The 18,319-nt window shown below is 58.3% G+C and overlaps 2 protein-coding genes across 6 annotated transcripts in view; both read left to right on the forward strand.

Moving 5' to 3' along the window:
* Positions 1-4,057, forward strand: part of CREB3L1 (cAMP responsive element binding protein 3 like 1) — a 46,150-nt gene extending 42,093 nt beyond the window's left edge. For both annotated transcript variants that reach the window (XM_054199470.1, XM_054199471.1), the window contains exons 10-12: positions 749-869; positions 1,103-1,349; positions 1,748-4,057. In XM_054199470.1, the coding sequence (XP_054055445.1) occupies positions 749-869; positions 1,103-1,349; positions 1,748-1,784 (405 nt within the window). In that variant the 3' untranslated portion in view covers positions 1,785-4,057. The remainder of the gene's footprint in view (positions 1-748; positions 870-1,102; positions 1,350-1,747) is intronic.
* Positions 4,058-16,150: 12,093 nt separating this feature from the next.
* Positions 16,151-18,319, forward strand: part of DGKZ (diacylglycerol kinase zeta) — a 46,192-nt gene continuing 44,023 nt past the window's right edge. For 3 of the 4 annotated variants that reach the window (XM_054199832.1, XM_054199833.1, XM_054199836.1), the window contains exon 1: positions 17,450-17,674. In XM_054199832.1, coding sequence (XP_054055807.1) covers positions 17,490-17,674 — 185 coding nt within the window. In that variant the 5' untranslated portion in view covers positions 17,450-17,489. Of the gene's footprint in view, positions 16,352-17,449; positions 17,675-18,319 lie in introns of those variants that run through there. The other variant, XM_054199835.1, reaches the window with a different exon arrangement.

Genomic DNA, 18,319 nt, shown 5'->3' on the forward strand with positions numbered 1-18,319 from the left:
AAACTCTATAGAGTCCCTTACGATCAGCACCGGCGTCTCACTCTGAAGCTTTACTATCACGGCAGAATTTGCAGACAGGCGCAGGCCTACCAAAGGGGAATTTCCAGGGAGCTTTTGCCTGCCTCTCTCCTTTTATCACTGCCCAGTAGCTCTGACTGGTCTGCCTGACAGCAGAAGGCATGGACACATGGTCCTGAAAATTTGCATGTCAAGCATAAATTTAACCCTTTCCTTGGACTCACCATCCTTGCTATCAGGTATTGGGGGCTGGAGTTCTACTGTCATTTGTGTCCTCGCATGGATAGTAGCTTCACTTTGCTACGTGCTGTGGTACCTCACAGATTTCTCCCAGTGAGCTTCCTTTCTTACAGCCCACTACAGCTCCTGCTGAGCCAACGTCAGGTTCCCTTTGCTCAAGGCAGAGTTTGTCCCTTCTCTTGAGCCTCCCTCTTTCTCAACTTGTTTCCCAGCTATGCCTTCCACCATCTTTCATCATCTGGATGGGCAAGTTCTCACCGTTGAACCAGAAATACTTCAAATAAAGCAATATGAGGAAGCTTTTGACTTCCCTTCTTAGATTTGCAGCAGAGATTAGCAGAGCAAGCCCTTTCCCTCCCTGGGGGACCACAGCGACCCAGTTGTCAGCCTGACCACAGGTTCTCACACAGCCTCATGTTTGTGTCCTGCAGAGGGGGGGAGTGTTTCCTCATGGCAAGCAGCACTAACCCTGTGCTGATCTCCTCTCTAGGTGCTGGCACTCTGCTTTGTTCTGATCCTGGGATCCCTGATGCCCTGTCTCCCTGAGTTCTCTTCAGCGTCACAGACAGTGAAAGCAACACCAGCACCAGACATTTACACAACTAGTAAGAGTGAGTCTAACGTGCTTCTTCCGTTTCACCCTGTCAAACCATTTCCAGCTCTTCTCTCAACATTCCCAGTTCAGGGGTAGCATCCACCCCTCAGTGCCTACCCCATACACTGGGGGAGTATGAGCATGTATGTATGAGCATGGTATGAGCATGTGCTGAAACCACCACCATGACCCACATCCATTTCAAGAGACCTTGTCCTCATTGTTAACTAGTGTTCTCCTTTTTTCCAGTTCAGTCACGGAGCCTCCTTTTCTATGATGAGGGTGCTGGCTCCTTAGAAGAGAGCTATAGTTCCTTCCTAACCGTGGACCATCCTGAGGGGTGGGAGGCCAAAAAAGGGCAGTCTGAGGAGGGAAGGCCTCATCTGGCCAGGACACATGAGACAGCCAAATATCTGAGCAAATCCCAGCTGGAGGGTCCTGACCAGAACCGAACTGACCCAACTCCTGCCCACCCCAAAGAGCAATTCCATGAGAGGTAAGCAGGTGGGGGCCACTCTGAGCCCCAAAACACAGCATGGTGTCTGGGAGTGAGCAGCATGCATGTCCCCTCTGCTGCAAGCTAAGGACAGCTGAGCTGCCCGGGACAGGCAGTTAGCTAAAAAGCAGTGACTGGAGGAGGCCAATGCTGGTAGAGAGCATAAGATTAAGTTTATTTTGTGAGGAAAAAGTTTGGGACTCCATAAAGCAGTGTCCCACTGGCATACTGCTGAGGAGGACTGGGTGATTCAGGTGGTCCCAGGCTTGCTGGTCATTCAGTTCCCTGGGCAAGGGCTCCACCGCCATCAGAGCAAACCATCTGGGCACACAGAGAGGTGAATTTGCATAGGAGGCTGCAATGAACCTTGACTGATGCGTTGTCTTTTCTTTCCTTAGGGAGACAAGCTCCAGTGAGACAGCTGAATACTTGTAGCAGCTGCTGGACCTCAAGGCCTCCTCTGTCTGATTGCAGGATTCCCTCCTCACTGAGCAACTGAGGGGACTTGGCGGGAGAGGACACTGCATTCAGACACTCCTAAACTGGCCTTGGGTTCAGCTTCTTCCCTTCCCCATTTCCCTCCTCTTAGTACTGATCTCTCTGAGGGGAGTCGCAGGACTGCCAGAACCAGCAATAAACGTCTGGCGAAGCCCTGAGACGCCCTCTTCTCCTGGCCTTACCTCCTGATTAAATGAGCACTACCCTATGGGTGTGGGCTCACCTTGGAGTGGAAGGAGATGAGGGGAAGCCCCCAAACTATTCAGCTCACTCCCCAAAGCCTCCAGACCAAGGGGGCTGACCCCAGGCATGTACCCCTTGGCTACATCAGATGCACCTGAAGGAGAGAGAGAGAGTGCTGGATTTACTGTCCTGCCTGGGGGGCTTAGGAGTGGGTGATGCTGGTGCTGGAGAGATGGCTCTGGAGAGTTTGAGCTCCTTCCTTCCCCTCCATCTGTTAGTATACTTCTGCTTCCATTGAGAGAAAACCTAGTTCTTCCTTGCTCTAGTTTTCTTTTGATGGACATGCCTATATAACTTCCACACCAACTATCTGCAAAGATCTGCACACAAATGGAGTGGGGGAGACCGATCCCAGACAGATAAAACACCGTAAAAATTAGACAGCAGCTTCTGGGCAACCAGAGCTCTGAAACAGAGAACAATTTTCCCTCACAACCCACTTCTCCCCACCCTCAGCACCCTTGCTTTGGCAGGGGTGATATTTCCCTTTCTGTTCCCAGCTTGGGCCCTACAGTGCAGTGCTAAACAGGTCAGTGGCCTTCTCACTTTCCATTCTCCAGGCCTCCCCCTTTGCAAGTGGGTGAGAGAAACCCACTCCCATAACCTGATCCCCATCCCAGCTCTCCATCCCCAGTTCTGCTTCATGCAAAATGGGGTCTTTTTAGGAACCACCAAAGAGAGCTCTGCAGCCTACTGGAGGGCTGTCGGATAGCCATCATTCCCCTCACATCCTCCGTGTGCACAGCAGTGTTGTGAAAGCCACTGGGGACATATTGGCATCTCTGGTGACGGGTACATCTTGTCAGGAAAGAGGTGACATGTTGGAATTGGCCAGGGTCACCAAAGACTTTTAGACCTCTTCCGTCTAACTGCTGGCACCAAGGATAGCAAACTCTTGCCATACCACCCCTCAGTCCAGACTTGCCAAGTTTGGTGCTGAAATGACCTCATCTCAAGCCTATGCCATCCTCTTTAGCACCCAGACACCCATTTCTGACCCTTCTTCCTCCCCGGCAAAAGCCCTGCTGAAAGGCTCAAGTGTCTCCTCACTCCATTCCCTCAGCTGCCATTTGATGGAAGGACAATGTGGGAGATGAGTGTTGGAGATCTGGGATGTTGCAGGTTGCCCCATGGTTCTGCATGGGCGTCCCTGTGCACTCTGCCAGGTCTCACAGCAGGCTCCTCTTTGGCTTGTTTCTCTTCAAGCATGCTGGACTCACTCTGCACTGCCCCAGCCTCTCCTCTCCTCCCAGGCTGGGAGTGGAGAGGGCTCCCTGGAGACCAAGGATGGGATGGCTCTTGCTCAAGGACTGGGAGAAGTGAGGGAAGGGCCCTCACATCCCTCTTTTCTCCCTCTTGAAAACTGGTTTTTACCCCCTGAAGCCATTTAGGACAAATTTGGACACAGCTAGCTGCAACCATACATGCATGGCCAGTGGGGTGAGGAAGAGGAAGGCCTTGAGCATAGCTCAGCTCTTCTTGAGGTTCACACAGGACCTGCTGGTCACCAGATACCACTGCTTTCCCCATCTTCCGCCTCCACCCCAGCACAAAGAACCACTGCCGGGTCCAAGCACGCCCTCCTCCACCCCAACTTCCACTGAGCATGTCCCCGTGCCTCCCACTCCCACCGTTGTACAGAGACCAAGAGCAGAACTCGTTTGTACATAATGAACCTTATTTTGTATTATTGCCGATCCCTTAAAATATTGTATTTTGGAGACTCTCAGATCCTATTTTCAGTATTGTATTTTATTAAGAATTAGTGCGGGCTTGGCATCTATGAACTTCCTTCTTGTTAGCAGCTCACTTTCCCCTTATATTCCAGCAGCTGCTTCTTCCCTCCTTTTTGTTTTTTATTTGGTTTTTTTGTTTGTTTTTTTTTTCAAGCCACCTTTTCCCTTCCACCTATCACTTGCTCTGCATTTGCTTAGTGAAGCAAAATAAAAATAAAATAAAAAGATGCAGCATCAGCCCTGGGTTGACGGGTCCTTTCATTGAAGCATGGTTGTCACGCCAGCCCACACGCACAGCTCCTCACCTCCTGCTGCCTGACTGTCCCATTCCCTGGCCACGTGCAGAATTGGTTCGGTGCTGGGACCTCGTGCTCGGTGTCAGGGGCTAGAAGCAAACTTGCATGGTTTATTTCCAGCAGCACTGTGAGTTCTTCTGCAGTTCTGAACAAGTCACAACTGTTCTGCCTCAGTTTCTTCTCCCACTCCAAAATACCATGATCATCCTCTCGGAAGGAGGAAGATCATGGAAGAAACTTTATGAGGTGCAATGAGCTCCTCTGATGAAGGGGCTGTGCTGGAGACCATACAACAAAGACATTGCTAGTAGCGCTGCGGCTCTGCTCCCATCCCGTCTGAAAAAATACTTAAATCCTTCAGTTAACTGTAAAAGCAGAACAGCCGGGCTCAGATCGGTAACGACTTGGGACCTGGCTGTCTGTCAGCCTGTACCCCTGATAGTCCATTTACATCCGCGAAAACTGATAGGTTTTGTCCTGATTTTGTGTGAGATACGAGGCAACAGGGAGTCTACAAAACGAATCTTCATTTTCTAGAAAGCTCCAAGTGGGTTTGTTAGGATTTGGCCATTGAAAGGACTTCTCACAATCGCCCCCCGGCCCCAGCTGGAAGGCAGCCCAAGCAGGAGCCCCTCTCAGAGGTGCTAAAAGGCAGCTCCATCTCCCACCTCTGGCTGGGCTGGTACCGCGGGGCTCTGTCTTTGCCACAGAACGAGGATATGAAGCTCGAGGCTTGCAGAGATCTCCTTCTGTGGATTACAGTTTCTTTGTGGAGAGGAGCGAAGCACTGAGCTGTTGCCACCCTCTTGGGACAGGTCTGGCCCTTAAACAGTGGCTGTGAGAGAGAGGAGCTCTCTTTCCTTGGCTGGGTCTGTACTGCCAAGTGGGGGCTCGATGTGGGATCCATGGTGGCTTAATCTGACACGGGTTTTACAGACCCCTGCAGAGCTCCCTTCCCCTGCTCACACCCACGGATGCAAGGAAATGCCTTTTCTTGCCCTGCAGTTTGTCTCCTGGGACACAATTAGTTTTAAGTCGCTGGTTTGACATTTTCTCTGCGGCACCTTGTCCAAGAGCAGCCTCCTACCCCTGCGTCAGTGCGATGCAGCTTCCCCCGTTGCGCAACCTGGTTTCTCCCTGCATCCACCAGATTTCATCTGAGGGAAAGCCTTCTGCTTTGCTCGCCCCTGTGAAACATCACCCAGCTTTTCGGGCATTGCCTTCCAGGGAGATTCTGTCCTGCACCTGTCATGCACGCTCCAAAATGTCAAGGGAAACGGATGCAAGAGGGGAGCTCTGAAAAGGATGAGTTCTCAGGCTTTGCCTCCTTTAATACTGATGCAGCCGGAGCGAACAGAACCCCCGTCTGTCAGGAGCAAATTTCCCTTCATCTCGACAAATCCTCCTTATTCTGCAGTCTACCGGATAACTCTGAGCTGCTCAAAACAGGCGCATCAGGATCTTTTGATCCCTGCTATGCCTCCCGAAATGCAGCCAGTCAATTGCACCTACCAATTGGGCTACAGCGATTAATTAGAGCAGAACGAGGGAATTAGCAAAGCAAGAGGGCACCTTCTTTACAAGCCACTTTCAGCCTTGCTCAGTTAGGCTGGGTCTGCTCCAAATGCCCCCAGCCAAGCTCCGCCACGCCAGGCCGGGCTTATGCCCATTTAGGGTCACATTTCTAACAAGCCTGTGCACTGTCAATACGTACAAGCCCTGAACAAAAGAACGCCAACAGAACACGGGCTTCGTTTTTCAGAGACAAATTATTCCCAACTGTTCTCTGTTACCAGGCCAACTTGAAAAAAAAAAAATAAAAAGAGAAAAGACTTGGCTTTTGCAGCTCGCCACTGCCGAGCGGGCCACTGGTGGTGCGCAGCAGCAGCCTGATGGGTACGTTGAGTTCGTTAGAGAAGGACACGTGCTTTTAGGGCTCTCAGGAGAACGTTCCCGCTCTCCCAGCCTGGTGTGGTCCCTCTTGCTGTCACCATTTGGGACTGTACTAGCGGTTCTCACATGGATCCATCATGGCATCGGCAGGCTTTGGTCCTGCTTCCTGGCAAGGATCCTGGGCTTTTGGACACCTTCTGGGGAGAACCAGGCGGTCACACCTCCTGACACCCCCCAGGTGCTGAGGGCTCGTTAGTAGCGATGGCACCTGCTGGATGCTGACCCAATCCGCCTCAGCCTCAACAAACCCATGTCGATTTTCTAACCTGGTGGCTGAAACCAGGCTTATGGGTAAGCAGGGTGGAGGTTCCTCTTCTTGTGCCCAGGGGAGGAGACTGAAAATCTCTAGACTCACTAGAAATGCTGCTTCCTAGAAAGTCCATGCCCTCCCTGTGCCTGCAAAAGCGAGGATGGGGTCTGTATGGAAACACCGAGCTGCCCTCGCACCGTCCCGCATGCCCATGCAGAAGGAAATCCCTGCCCAGGGCACCGGAGAGGCCCTCTCCTGCCTGTGCCCCAGGTGAGCGGGTGACCTGGCTCAGCTGAAGGGTGCCTTGGATGCCAGGAGGGCAGGACTGACCCAACCCCACCACCCAGCCATGCTGCCCCCAGCCAGTGTCTGCCTGCTCTTCCCAGTTCCTCAGGGACTTCTGATGGCACCCTCTAAGGAAAGGCTGACCCCATTAGTGACCAACGTGTGAAATGTCCTGCAGAGACAGGTGGGCAGAGAGAGATGCAGAAGCCTGAGCAATCCTTTACCTCCCCTCGTGCAGACATGTCTTGTGATGTCTCCTCTTCTCCAGACACACAAAATCTGGACACACTGCCTGTGTGACAGCCACACAGTTTGGAACAGGGGTAGAAAGGGGCAAAATCCCCTGCTGGCTGCTCCTCCCCCAGAGAGGATTTCTGTAGTGCAGGATTAGCCCCCGTGGGAAGGCAGGAGGCACCCACTGTCCTGCCCCTCTCTCTGCCTCGGCCAGAGGCCCTGTGACCCCAGGCTGTGCCCAGCTCTTGGGAGGTTTCCTGCAATAAGGGCCTCTGCTTCCCTCCCTGAAGCTCCTTTCCTATGGCACTGCCGCAACCATTGGTGAGAAACATCCCCCAGGTAGCTCTTCCCTCCTTCCCACACACGGACCCTGCACTCCCCCAGCCTACAACTTGCTTCCATAGAATCATAGAATCATTTAGGTTGGAAAAGACCCTTGGGATCATCGAGTCCAACCATCAACTCCACTCTACAAAGTTCTCCCTTACACCATATCCCTTAACACCACATCTTAACATCCACCCCAGCCTGGCCAACCCCTTCCTCAGCATGGCAGCCACTGACTCCTTCAACCGTGAGAGACAAGACAGACGTTTGCCAAATTAGTCTGGGAGTGCAAGTGGAGCTGCATCCTGCATCCATAGCACGTGGCCAATAGGGACACCCCCAGGCCAGGGTGAGCCCCGGGGCAGGCAGAGAGCATCAGCCGGTGGGTGCTGAGAAGAAGCGAGGTGCCACAGGTCCCGCCACACCAGCCGGGTACCCGCTGCTTCTCCCTGCGGGCTGCTCCCAGCCTCCCCCGTGCCCGTGGGTGGCAGGAGGATGCGGAGCAGGGCCGTGCATCGGTGCAGGGAGCACTGGCAAGCTCCTGGGTAGGTCTCCGGTCCCAGCAATCAAGGGTGAAGCCACTGTCGGGCTTGCCCAGTGGCATTCCAGCTTTCAAGGGGAACAAAGCCCCTGTGGGCGCTGGAGGGGCTGAGTCACGCACGAAGAGGGTGCCGGGCTCCCTGTGAGTCACGACTGTGCGGGGGAGTGGGCTCGGGGGCTGCTGTGCCCCTGGGAAGCACAAATCCCCCAGCAGGCGCAGAACTGGGGGACATCTCATTGTGACGTTTAGGGCTCAGTAACTTGAACTGGAGGTGCCGGTGGGCTGTCGTTCCCAGGGAAAGGCACAGCCCTTCTCCAGCCCCTGCTGCTTCCCAGGTCGGGGTCAGGAGTGGCGTGGGAACGGGCCCTGCCATGGCATCTTGCAGCAGAGGTGCCACAGGGCCGCATGGAGGCGATGGGGAGTGCTGGCAGGAGGGATGAACTGCTCCTGTCGACTCCCAAGGCAATAAAACAGGCTGAGGACACGTTCCAGCTCCCGTTGTGCCAGCCCTTCATGGGAAGACACTGGGAGGAGGGGTGACAGCAACATGTTCTTGATGTAGTACATGACTGTAGGACCTTGCCATGGGCAAGTGATGCAGGGGGTGGCCTTTATAGACCCAAAGCTCGAATTTCCCAGTGCCTAGCAGGTAAAGCCTCAGTGTGAGAATCTAGGGCAGAACAAATCCAAAACAAGCAGCCAGGCACATATGGGAACTTTGTGGGTATTTCTCACCCCAGCTGGTATCCGCAGCACTGGGGCAGAAAAGGCTGAGGCAGGCCAGAGCTGGGACTGGGGTCACAAAGCTCAGTCCCAGCCCAGGACAGACAGACAGACGATGCCACTATCCTGATGGATGTGGGCAGAGGACAGGAGGCCTTTCTACCTCTGGATGCCAGGATCAGAGAAAAATGACTTGAATTAGTAAAAAGCAAGGATAATATGGCCTCCCAAGTGACGAGGAGTTGAGTGAGCCTGCTGGGAGGAGGGAAGCCGCGCTATGGCCATACCTCTCCTTGGGTAGCACTGCCCAAAGCCGGGGACCCCATCCCTGGGCAGATCTCATCCGTATTGGGCAGTCGGACAGAACAGCAGGTACTTTGCTCTGCTGGGGCTGCTGTCACGCAGTTTTCCAGACTGCCTGACTTTACCTGACTGCACCTCTGGTTAAGATGAGCGGCTCAGACCCAGCGCCCTGAGCAGCCCTTACAGGCAGGCAGACGCCAGCTGGGCTGCGAGCAGCAGTGAGGGGCGGCTGAGTTGTCACCCTCCTCTGCCTCCCCGGCCTCCAAAGGGTTAAGTGCCAGTTTCCGAGTGTCTCTAAGGTGACACCAGGCTGCCTCCCTTGGTGCAGCTCTCTCCCTCCGCAGGCCCCCTCCCCACGCACACACTCACGCTCTCTTTCTGCTTTGTCTTTTGAGGGCTGCTGCAGGATCGGTGCACAGGCACCTTCCCTGCTGCCTACCTCTGCCTGCCTCTCCTGCTCGGCTGCTGCTGCCGGGGACACCAAGGGACGTGCCTGGCTCTGGAGGGAACTCACAGAAGACTCTCCTTCGCTTGCTGGGAGTATGGACCCCATCCGTGGACGTGCTCTCTCCTAAGACCCCTTCTCCAGCGAGCACCGCGTTTCCCGCTCCCTCCCCGCTGCCCTCGCAGCGCTGGCTCCTCCGAGGAGCAGCACCCACGTCTCCGGGTTTCTGTCAGCTATTCCTCCGCTTCGCAGCGGCAGGGCAGCAGAGACAGAGGGAACCTGAGCTGCGGCGCCTGAGCTGCCCAAACCGCTATCCAGAGGCCAATAAACACCGCTGCAAAAAGTTGGACGCTGCTTTTTCTCCTCGCTTGTGCTCCCCCGGGGAGTTAAGCCTCCCACGGCCCTGGGGAGGTGAAGCGGAGCAGCACCCTGGGACCCTGTGGGGCTGAACCAAGCAGTCTGAGAGGTTGTGGGGACAGAGCAGGACTCCCCTCCTGGAAAGACACCTCACTCCAGCATGGCTGAAGGTCCCGGGAGCTGGAGAGACTTCACCCCAGCCAGGGGGGCCACGGCAAGCCTCCAGGGAGCGGTGGGTACAGAAGGCACTGGGCGAGCACAGTGCTCGGGCCTCCACGGCGTGGATCCAGCTTGGGAGGAGATGAGGGGGGCAGTGGCGGTGGCGGAGGTGGAGGAGCAGTTCCTGCACTTGGCCATCAGAAAGCAGGTCTCCTACAGGTAGGAGCCTCCGGGTCCCAAAGTGTCGGGTCTGGGTTGGGGCGGAGGAGTGCCCTGTCCTGGGGGGCATCTCCCTCCTACGGGGTCAGGGCTGGCTCTTTCCACCAGAAACCATCTCAGCACAGGGACCAGGGGACCGGTTAGCCCCTTCCCTCCCCACCTGTGCAACAGCCCCCTCCCCAGTGGCAGTCCCCTTGTCACACTTGCAGGCCCCCTTATTTTTCCTTCTGCCCAACTCCCCTTTCCCGTCCCAGGGCCATGATGCTTCCCAGGCCCCTCTCCAGGCAGCCGTGCCCACCAGCCTCCCACGAGCACTGGCACGGGGACATGCCTGAACATTTCCCACTTTCTCTGTGGTGCCAGCTTATCTCTGTTCAGTGCATTGGATGCAAGGGACTTGTGATAACATTGATTCTCCTGTTCTTCCTCTACCCCAAGGAAAATGTCCCCTTGCTTGAGTCCCACGTCCAGAAACCTTGATCCCACCTGGGGAGACTGAGAAGCGATGCAAGGATGAAGGGGATGAGGTTGGGGCTTAGGCTGGAAGTGTGCCCTTTGTGGGCACCTTGTGGGCACCACAGCAAGAGAAGTACCTGTCCTGGCTTGGTGTGACTCTTCTGTCGGGACTGCTATAGCCAAGCAAAACCGGTGGAGGTAAAGAGTGGTTTTCATAGCTCCCGTGGAGCTTTTATGGGAGCCATTGCCTGGTGATGCTCAGGTGCGGTCCTATTCCCAACTCCAGCCACACTGTCTGAAATCCTGCTTGGGTCAGCACCTCCAGGAGCTCAGCTTGATTCTTTCTCTCACAGCAAATAAGGTGTGTCTCACCCTCCGCTTTCTTTCACCATTTAAGCCCTTCTACCATTTAATACCTCACGAACTTTGCAGAATGGGTGTAAGTGAGGAGAAATCCTTCAACCCTGCACCTGCCCGGGATAAAAGTGAACACTTGCAGGACCCTGGCTCCTGTGAGGGTCTGGGACCAACGGGAGGGGAGAAGGCAGGAGCCACCTCCTTACCCTTCTCCTGAGCTGGCTTGACCCAGGTATGTCTCTGTGTCCTCCTGGGCTCAGTGTCACCATGTCATGCCATGCTCAGCAAGCGCCGGGTAGTTTACAAGCAGGTGGAAAACCGGCACGGACAATCTGGGTGCCATGCCTGCTGCCTTGGCAGGCAGAGGCTGGAAGGGCACTTCTGCCACCGTCCTGGGACTCAGGGACCCTGGGGCACAGAGCTCTGCTGGGGGGGCAGATTTGGGGTGGGAGCTATCAGTCACCCCCAGGCTGTTCTCCCACGGGTACAGCAGCCCTTCTCCCCCCTTGCAAGGGCTGCGGTGCAAACTGTGAGCAAATTGTTCTCTAATACTGCGGTAATGGGAACTAATGGGAAACTGTATTAGTGCCTGCAGAGCAGGAGGGGCCCCGGAGCTGACTCATCTCCAGCACTTGTTATTCCTGCAGTGGGTGGCGAGCAGGAGCCAGGGTGGCCGAGTCTTCCCTGAGGCAGCCCTGCATCCCTTGAGCCTTGCCGTGGGCTGGGGAAACGCACAGCCCTCCTGGCCCTCGTTCGGTAGCCAGGTCTGCTCACCGAGGCGCTGGGCAGAGCTGGGAGGGTCTCTGCCCTGACGCCACCGAGGATGAGGGATTACTGTGCTGAGCGACGCCACCGAGGATGAGGGATTACTGGGCGGCACAGCAGGATTTTCTCCTTTTAGCTGTCTTCCTCCAGATGTGCACGGCACTTTTTGCGAACGGATTAGCCAGCTGCAATTACCCAGTCGCCCCAGGGGAGGAAGGGACCATATTGCAACCTAATTTGATCAGCCTGACTTTGGTCCAGAATTGTCTGAGGTTGCTGGGGATTGTTTACATCCTGCTTGTCCTACCCCAGCTGCCCCAGGCAGGCGGCTCCGCTGACACGCTCCAGCCTGTGCCACCCTTCCGCAGAGCACCTCTGTCCCCCTCAGCCCTCTCAAGGGGTCTCTTTGCAAGAGGCTTTGCTCCATCCGATGCGGGCTTTGCAGAAGAGAGGGGTCTGGCTGGGTCGGAGGGGACGCTGCAGCTACCTGCAAGCCAGCAGAGAGGGAGGAGGTGATGTGTGAGATGAGCTGCTTCCTCCACCCTCCGTTTCGTGGAGCCGAGCAAAGGGAAGGGGAAACGGGAGAGGAAGTATCTGGGGGTGGAAATCTGCTTGTGCCGTCCTCCGACGCCTACACAAGGTCAGGTCTGTCTTCTCCCTGGGGCAGGTCAGGCTGTGATGGAGCCATTGCCCAGAGCTGAGCTAACCTCTCATCAGGTGCTGACATGGGGGGGCTGACAGAAAGCCCCTCGCCATGCTGCCTGGCTCTGGAGGCACTTACCAAACCCTGGTACGGAGTTTGGAGGACCTCCTCTGTGGGCTGTGGGCATCACAGGCGTCCTCAATGTCAAACAAAGGTTGGAGGCCCCAGTCCTCCCGCTGCCAACCTGCCTGTTCCTGCTGGGATCCATTAGTCATCACAAGGGGCAGGCGGCATGAGCTGCTATATAAAGGTTTTGAAATGAGCAGAAATGATATTAAGCCCATGGAAATAAAGTTCCTTCCATAAATAGCTGCCACGGTGTATGGAGGCGCCTTGGGCGGGTGGAAGAGAGCTCAGCGCTCAGGTTATATTTAGGGCTTTGAGTAGCAGTTTCATGCCAAGCTTATTAATGATGCTGGCTTGTGCACCAGATTTGCACATTCTGGGACAATTTTCCCAGTAGGGAAATGCTTCTGCAACGCCAAAAGGACCCCGTGCTCTCTGTCCCCACAGCAAACCCTGAGCAAGCGCCAGGGCTTTGTGCCTTGCTCCCAGAGAGTCTCTTTGGCCAAGGGGAGTCCGAAGTCAGCTCCTGCTAGCTTCGGGTGTCTCCACTGAGGTTTTGCAGCGGGACAGGATCATGTCTAGCTCCCCGAGTGGGGCAGCCCCAGTGGCAATTAGGTGAGTTAGAGGCTGGGGGAACTTTGCTGTAGGAAAAACCCTGTGACGTGGAGCCAGGGAGGCCTGGGACAGGCGCTGGCTGGCCTCAGCAGCACCCAGCAGCCTCTCCGGCAGGGCTGGGGACCTGTGCAGTTCTGGGCTCTCTCTCTTCTTCAACAATTTCTTGGTTGCTTTCGGGGTGACGCTTGCAGCGGTGGCCTTTGTCACTGAGACCGCTCCCAGCAACCCAGTCCGCAGGGGTGTTTACCCAGAAAGGAAACCACAGGTGCACAAAAGCTCACTGCACGGGCTTCCCGCAGGCTACATCTATGGCGCGAGGGACATGCCGGGTGTCAGACTGGTCCCCTTCTGTTCTCAGCCACCTTCGAAGGCAGCGCCTGGCACAGCCCACGCACCACAGGGGATCCTCACGGGCATCTTGCGGCATCTGGAAGAGCGGTCCCTGTGGCCCTTTGTGCCCCCCCGCCTGGCATTAGCCCCCACGGGGCGTCCCCTTGCCAGCTCCTGTCCCTGCTAGCGAGATGCGGGGCACATCGGCTGCTCAGCGCAGTCCCCGGCTGGCAGATAGGCCGCAGCTAATGCATCTCACAGGCTGTTCTGTGCCGGGGAGCTAAATATAACCCGGAGAGCAGGGAGCGGAGGGGGCTGCTTTGTAATGTAAATAGCAAGGGAGCTTGGTCACGGCACAGGCAGGGCAGAGGGGAGAGCTGGCAGGGCCTGCTGGGGAGAGGGAGGTGGGAGGCCTGCAGGGCCGGGGGGGAGCTGGTTGCAGCTCTCTGCCATCTTCTCTTCATTCTGCCTTCAGATCTGGCTGGGCCCTGGGTTTTTGTGAAGTCCCAAGGCAGAAGGTGTGCATCCCCTCTGTCCCAGCTAGGCAGGGCAGGGGCTGGGGAGGAAGGAAAGGAGAGCTTCCAGCTGCAGGGAGAGAGGATCAGAGAGCAGCCTCCTTCCTCCCAGTCCTGCCTGCTAGCCTTTTAATCGTGTTAGCTCGGCTGTGCAGAGCAGCATAATCGAATTCCCATTCATTCCCAGCAAGCTGAGCCCACTCCACTCTGACAGAGACATCTGTCTCTGCATCCCTCTGTGCAGCTGGGGAAAGGAGACGGCTGTCACCCCCTGGCACGGCCGGAGGGAAGCTCACAGCGCTGGAAAGTCATAATGAGGTCGGGGGGGTGTGTTTGTGTGTGTGACGCAAAAGTGTCTCACTATCCCCTGCCCTGACCCTGTCCAGAGCCAGAGACAAGCTCCACTTGCTGGGCATAGCACTTGCGAGAGCTCCCAGGTGCAGTGGCAGTCCCACTGCTGGTGGCTGGTCCACAGTCAGGCACAGGCTCTGGTGGACACAGGGGTGGGATGGGTTTGGAGTTAGCATCAGGCAGTGCTCATGCTTGGTGAGCATTGCTGGTGTGGATTCATTCCATGGCTCTCATCCTGGATGCTCCTAGGCGCAAGGCAGCGGTAAACAAGGGATTGGGCTGTGTGTAACGAGAGACGGGAACATCCCAAGAGGCAGTTTTGGAGAAACTGGGAGGCTGTGGGTACAGCCTGGCTGTGCAGGGCCATGCCTACAGCAGTGCCAGGACAGGGCAGCCTAATGCAGCCCCAAGCCCCCATCTTAAACCAGACACGCTCCCTGGGTTAAGCCAATCCAAGACCACGAAGCTGCCAGAGGGGATGCTCCTGTCCTCCCTCATGCTGGTGTTTTTCCAGGTTGTGTTAGGGGCAATGGGAAACTGCACCAGCACGCTCCTGGGTGGGGAGAGCTGGGATCCCTGAACTGAAATTGCCTAGTGGCCATCCTCCTCCCTCTCCCTTATCTGATCCCAGCTCACAATCTCACAGGCAGGTATCCTGCCTGGTTTGGGCTAAGCAGGCAGCTTAACCCTTTCCTCACCATGAGACTGCACACACTAGCACAGAGAGATTGGGGTGTGCAGGGTCACAAAATCACCCAGCACGGTGACCGCCATCCCTCTCCAGTGCTCCCTGCAGAGAAACCAGTGCCAGCGGGGTCACCCCTCTAGACTCCCCACCAAGAACAGCCAGAACTGGGCTTTATGTGGGATCCTCTGTGGTTTTGCACCAAATCCGAGGGACAGGACTATGGAAGGACACATGGACACAGCACAGAGAGGAGGGTGAAGGTCCCAGGGCAGGGTGTGTTCCTTCTCCCAACAGCATCACCAAGCCCCAGTGCTCCTGGGTAAGAGGACTGGACATCAATGCTGCAGGGCAACACAAAATGTGAAAAGGGGAATATCTGCAGGCAGGGAGCAATTGCAACCTACCCATCATGGCATGCAAAGCAGTGTTATCACCTTTCCCTGATAACAAAACCTCTCCCCTCCCCACTCTCTGAGCTGGAGTTTGGCATCCAGGACCTGCCTTTTCCTCCCTCTGCACGGTAATTAGTGCAGTGGGTTGTGTTTGGTTTCAGAGCTCGCCTGGTGAGATCAAGGTCTGCCGATGTGGTTTTTTTTCCCTTTTGATGAAGTCTGAAGCGTAGACCATGTGCCCCATTAGAAATGCCGTCCGTGCGGGCTGCAGGGGCTGGCTCTGCTCGCTTGCTTTTCTCTGGCAGCACAGACGCCATCCACAGCCCCCCCGCTCGCTGCTCTGAAGGTCTGCTGGAGCCAGAGCAGACTGAGCAGCATCTGGTTGTGAAGAGCTGGGGTTTTTGGAGCTGGGGACAGGCTGAGCCTGCAGGCTCGTGCTGTGACCTGCAGACTCACACCGGGGGATGGATGACGAATGTCACTGTCTCTCCAGTGGCCAGGAGCCTCCCAGATGCTTGTGCTTCCCACAGTCCCCGTATGTGTCTTACCCAGGTGGTTTTTTGACAAACCCTGGTGCAGGGCAAGCAGACACTCACGGCTGGAGGGTGTTTGGAGACCCCCACCATCCAGCTGGGGGGTTGTGAATGCTGCAGTACCACGCGGGGTGAGGATGCACAGGGTGGGCTGCAGGAGGACAACCCTGCTGCCGTGGCCCCGTTTGCATGGCGGTGCCGGGGCAGCGTTGGCAGAGGGGGCTGTTTCAAGCCCAGTGGCTTTTGAAGAGCCGCCCGGCAAGGGAGGTGAGCCTCCTCGGCGCGCCAGGGCGTGCTCCTGCTTGCCAAGGGAGCGCACGAGGCTTCTCCGGAGAGGGCCCAGGTAGCCCCCGCGCCGTGGGTTGCCGGGGGAAGAGTGCAGCGCAGCAGGCTGCGATGACAGCCGCCCTCACACTTCCAGGAAGTGCAGAGAGAGGAACCAGGTGGAGGGTGCAAACAAAGCCGGAGCCCCGGGTGGGCGGCCGGGCGGCGGAGCACTGCCAGGGACCTGCCCTTGGGATGACTCCGGAAAGCGGCCGCCGGGGGAGGAAGAGCGAGAGTGAACCCCGGGTCGGCTGAGTGCATCAGCTCGTGCTGCGGCAGATGTGGCGGCACCGCTCCTGGGACGTTCCCCAGAGCCCTCCGGGGGACGAAGATACGAGGTAGCCGCCGAGCCGGGCTCTGCCGCCTTCCTCTTGCTCTCGGGGGGCCGAGGTGCTGTGGCTGGTGCTGACAGCCTGCGCTTCGGGGGGTGGGGGAAAGGCTTCCCGTGCTTTCCCGGTGCCTCGCCAGCAATCCCCTCCTCTGCTCCCGGTGCCAGCACCGGCCTTGCGCAGCACAACCTCCCCAGCCGGGATGTCAGAGGCCGCTCTCCACCCTGAGCCTGCGAGTGCAGCGGGTCACTGGGGCTTTGCCTGGGCTGTCGTGTCCCTCCTGCAGCCGTTGGGAGCTGGAAGGGGTGTCCCCATCCCCACCAGCCTTCCTGGGAGCGGTTGGTGTTCTAGGTGGACAGCGGGACCTGCCCAGAGGTTATATGGGTCACCATGAGCGGCTGTGCCGGGCTGGCAGCTGGGACCCTGCCCGGGCAGCCGCTGGCTTACAGCCTGGCTTGGCACCCTTAGGGGAGCGGGAGGAAAGCAGCCATCACGGCCAGCTCATTTTCCATGCAAAAGAGGGCTGCCCATCGCCCCTGCCAGGCGGGGAGCGCGTTTCCTCGCTGCAGGCGGCCCCAGCCCTGCCGGCCCCGCGGAACAGGCCAGCCCCTGCCGCCCCGCCGGCCGCTCCCCCGGGACACCGGGAGGAGAAGCGGGGCCGGTGGCTCTGCCGGGCCGGGTCAAACGCGGGCAGGGAGCCGCGGTGTCCGCCCCAGCGGTGGCTCCCTGTCCCCGGAGAGGGCGGTGGCGGCGGCGGGGCTGTTGGCTCCGTCCCCCTCGTCCGGCGGCGAACAATGGGAGGCGGAGGAGGAGGCGGGGGGTGCAGTGCGGGCCGGGGGGGGAAAGGCTCCGCTTCTGCCGCCGAGCCTCTTCCCGAGCGGCGGGGCTGACACTCGGCTTCCTGAGCCGGCAGCGCCGGGCACGGGGCCACGGAGCCGGACCCGCCGCTCGCCACAGGGCCCGGGCGACGGCAGGTGGCGCTGGCGGCCCGGCGCGGCCTCCGGGGCCGCCGGTGCGCGGCCGCACTTCCTGCCGGTCCCGGCGGGGCGGGAGCCCCGGGCCGGCCGCGCCGCCCCCCTCCCGCCCCCGGTCCCCTCCCCTGGCGCCGGGCGGCGATAAGCGGCGGCGCCGAGCTCGGAGCTCGGCCATGGAGGCGGCGCGGCCCCCGCCGCCCGGCAGCTCGCCCTCCGCCTCTTCCTCCTCCTCCTCAGCCGCCGCCACCACCACCGGGGCGTCGGGCGGCGCCGAGCCCGAGCGGGGGCCGCCGCCGCCTCCGCTGGGCCGCCGGCACAGCAACAAGCGCTTCACCGGCCTCAAGCTCTTCGGGCGCAGGTGAGCACCGGACGGGACGGGACGGGCGGGCGGGCGGGCTCCGGGCAGCGCCTGCCCCGCCGCCCTGGCACCTGGCGGCAGAGGGGAGGGGGGTGACGGACGGAGGAGACCGGTCCCCCGGGGCAGGGGCTGGCCACGGGCGGCTGGAGCATCCTGAACGGAGGCTGCGGAGCCGCTGCTTCGCCTCTGCGCGAGGGGAGCCTCCCGCCGCCGGGCAGCCGTCAGCAGCCGCGTCCCGAGCCCGCCAGCCCCGGCCTCGCGGAGGGGGCTGACACCGGTTATAAAGTCGGGAACCGCCTGAGCGCGACCGCCGAGGGATGCGGGACGTGGTATGGGGACGGACGGATGGATGGACGGATGGAGGGGGGCGAGTTTGCGTTTTCCTCCCTTTGAGCTCTTGAAGTTGGGAAGCATCGCCCGCGCTGCACCCGCTCTCCTCCCCAGAGAAGGCAGAGACTCATCTCTGGAGGATTCGTTTCCACCCGCTCAGCATCGCCTGTCTCCATCCCCGCACACCCGTCCCATGCTTCGGCTGCAGTCCCGCAGCGCCGGGGCAATGGCTGCCCCGGTCCAGTGCTGCCTGCTGGGATCCCAGCTTCCAGCTGCTGGGATCCCAGCTTCGCTCGCTTCCTCCCCAGAGTGAGC

Source organism: Rissa tridactyla, chromosome 4 (genome assembly GCF_028500815.1).
Source record: "Rissa tridactyla isolate bRisTri1 chromosome 4, bRisTri1.patW.cur.20221130, whole genome shotgun sequence".
In the NCBI taxonomy this organism is placed as follows: Eukaryota; Metazoa; Chordata; class Aves; order Charadriiformes; family Laridae; genus Rissa; species Rissa tridactyla.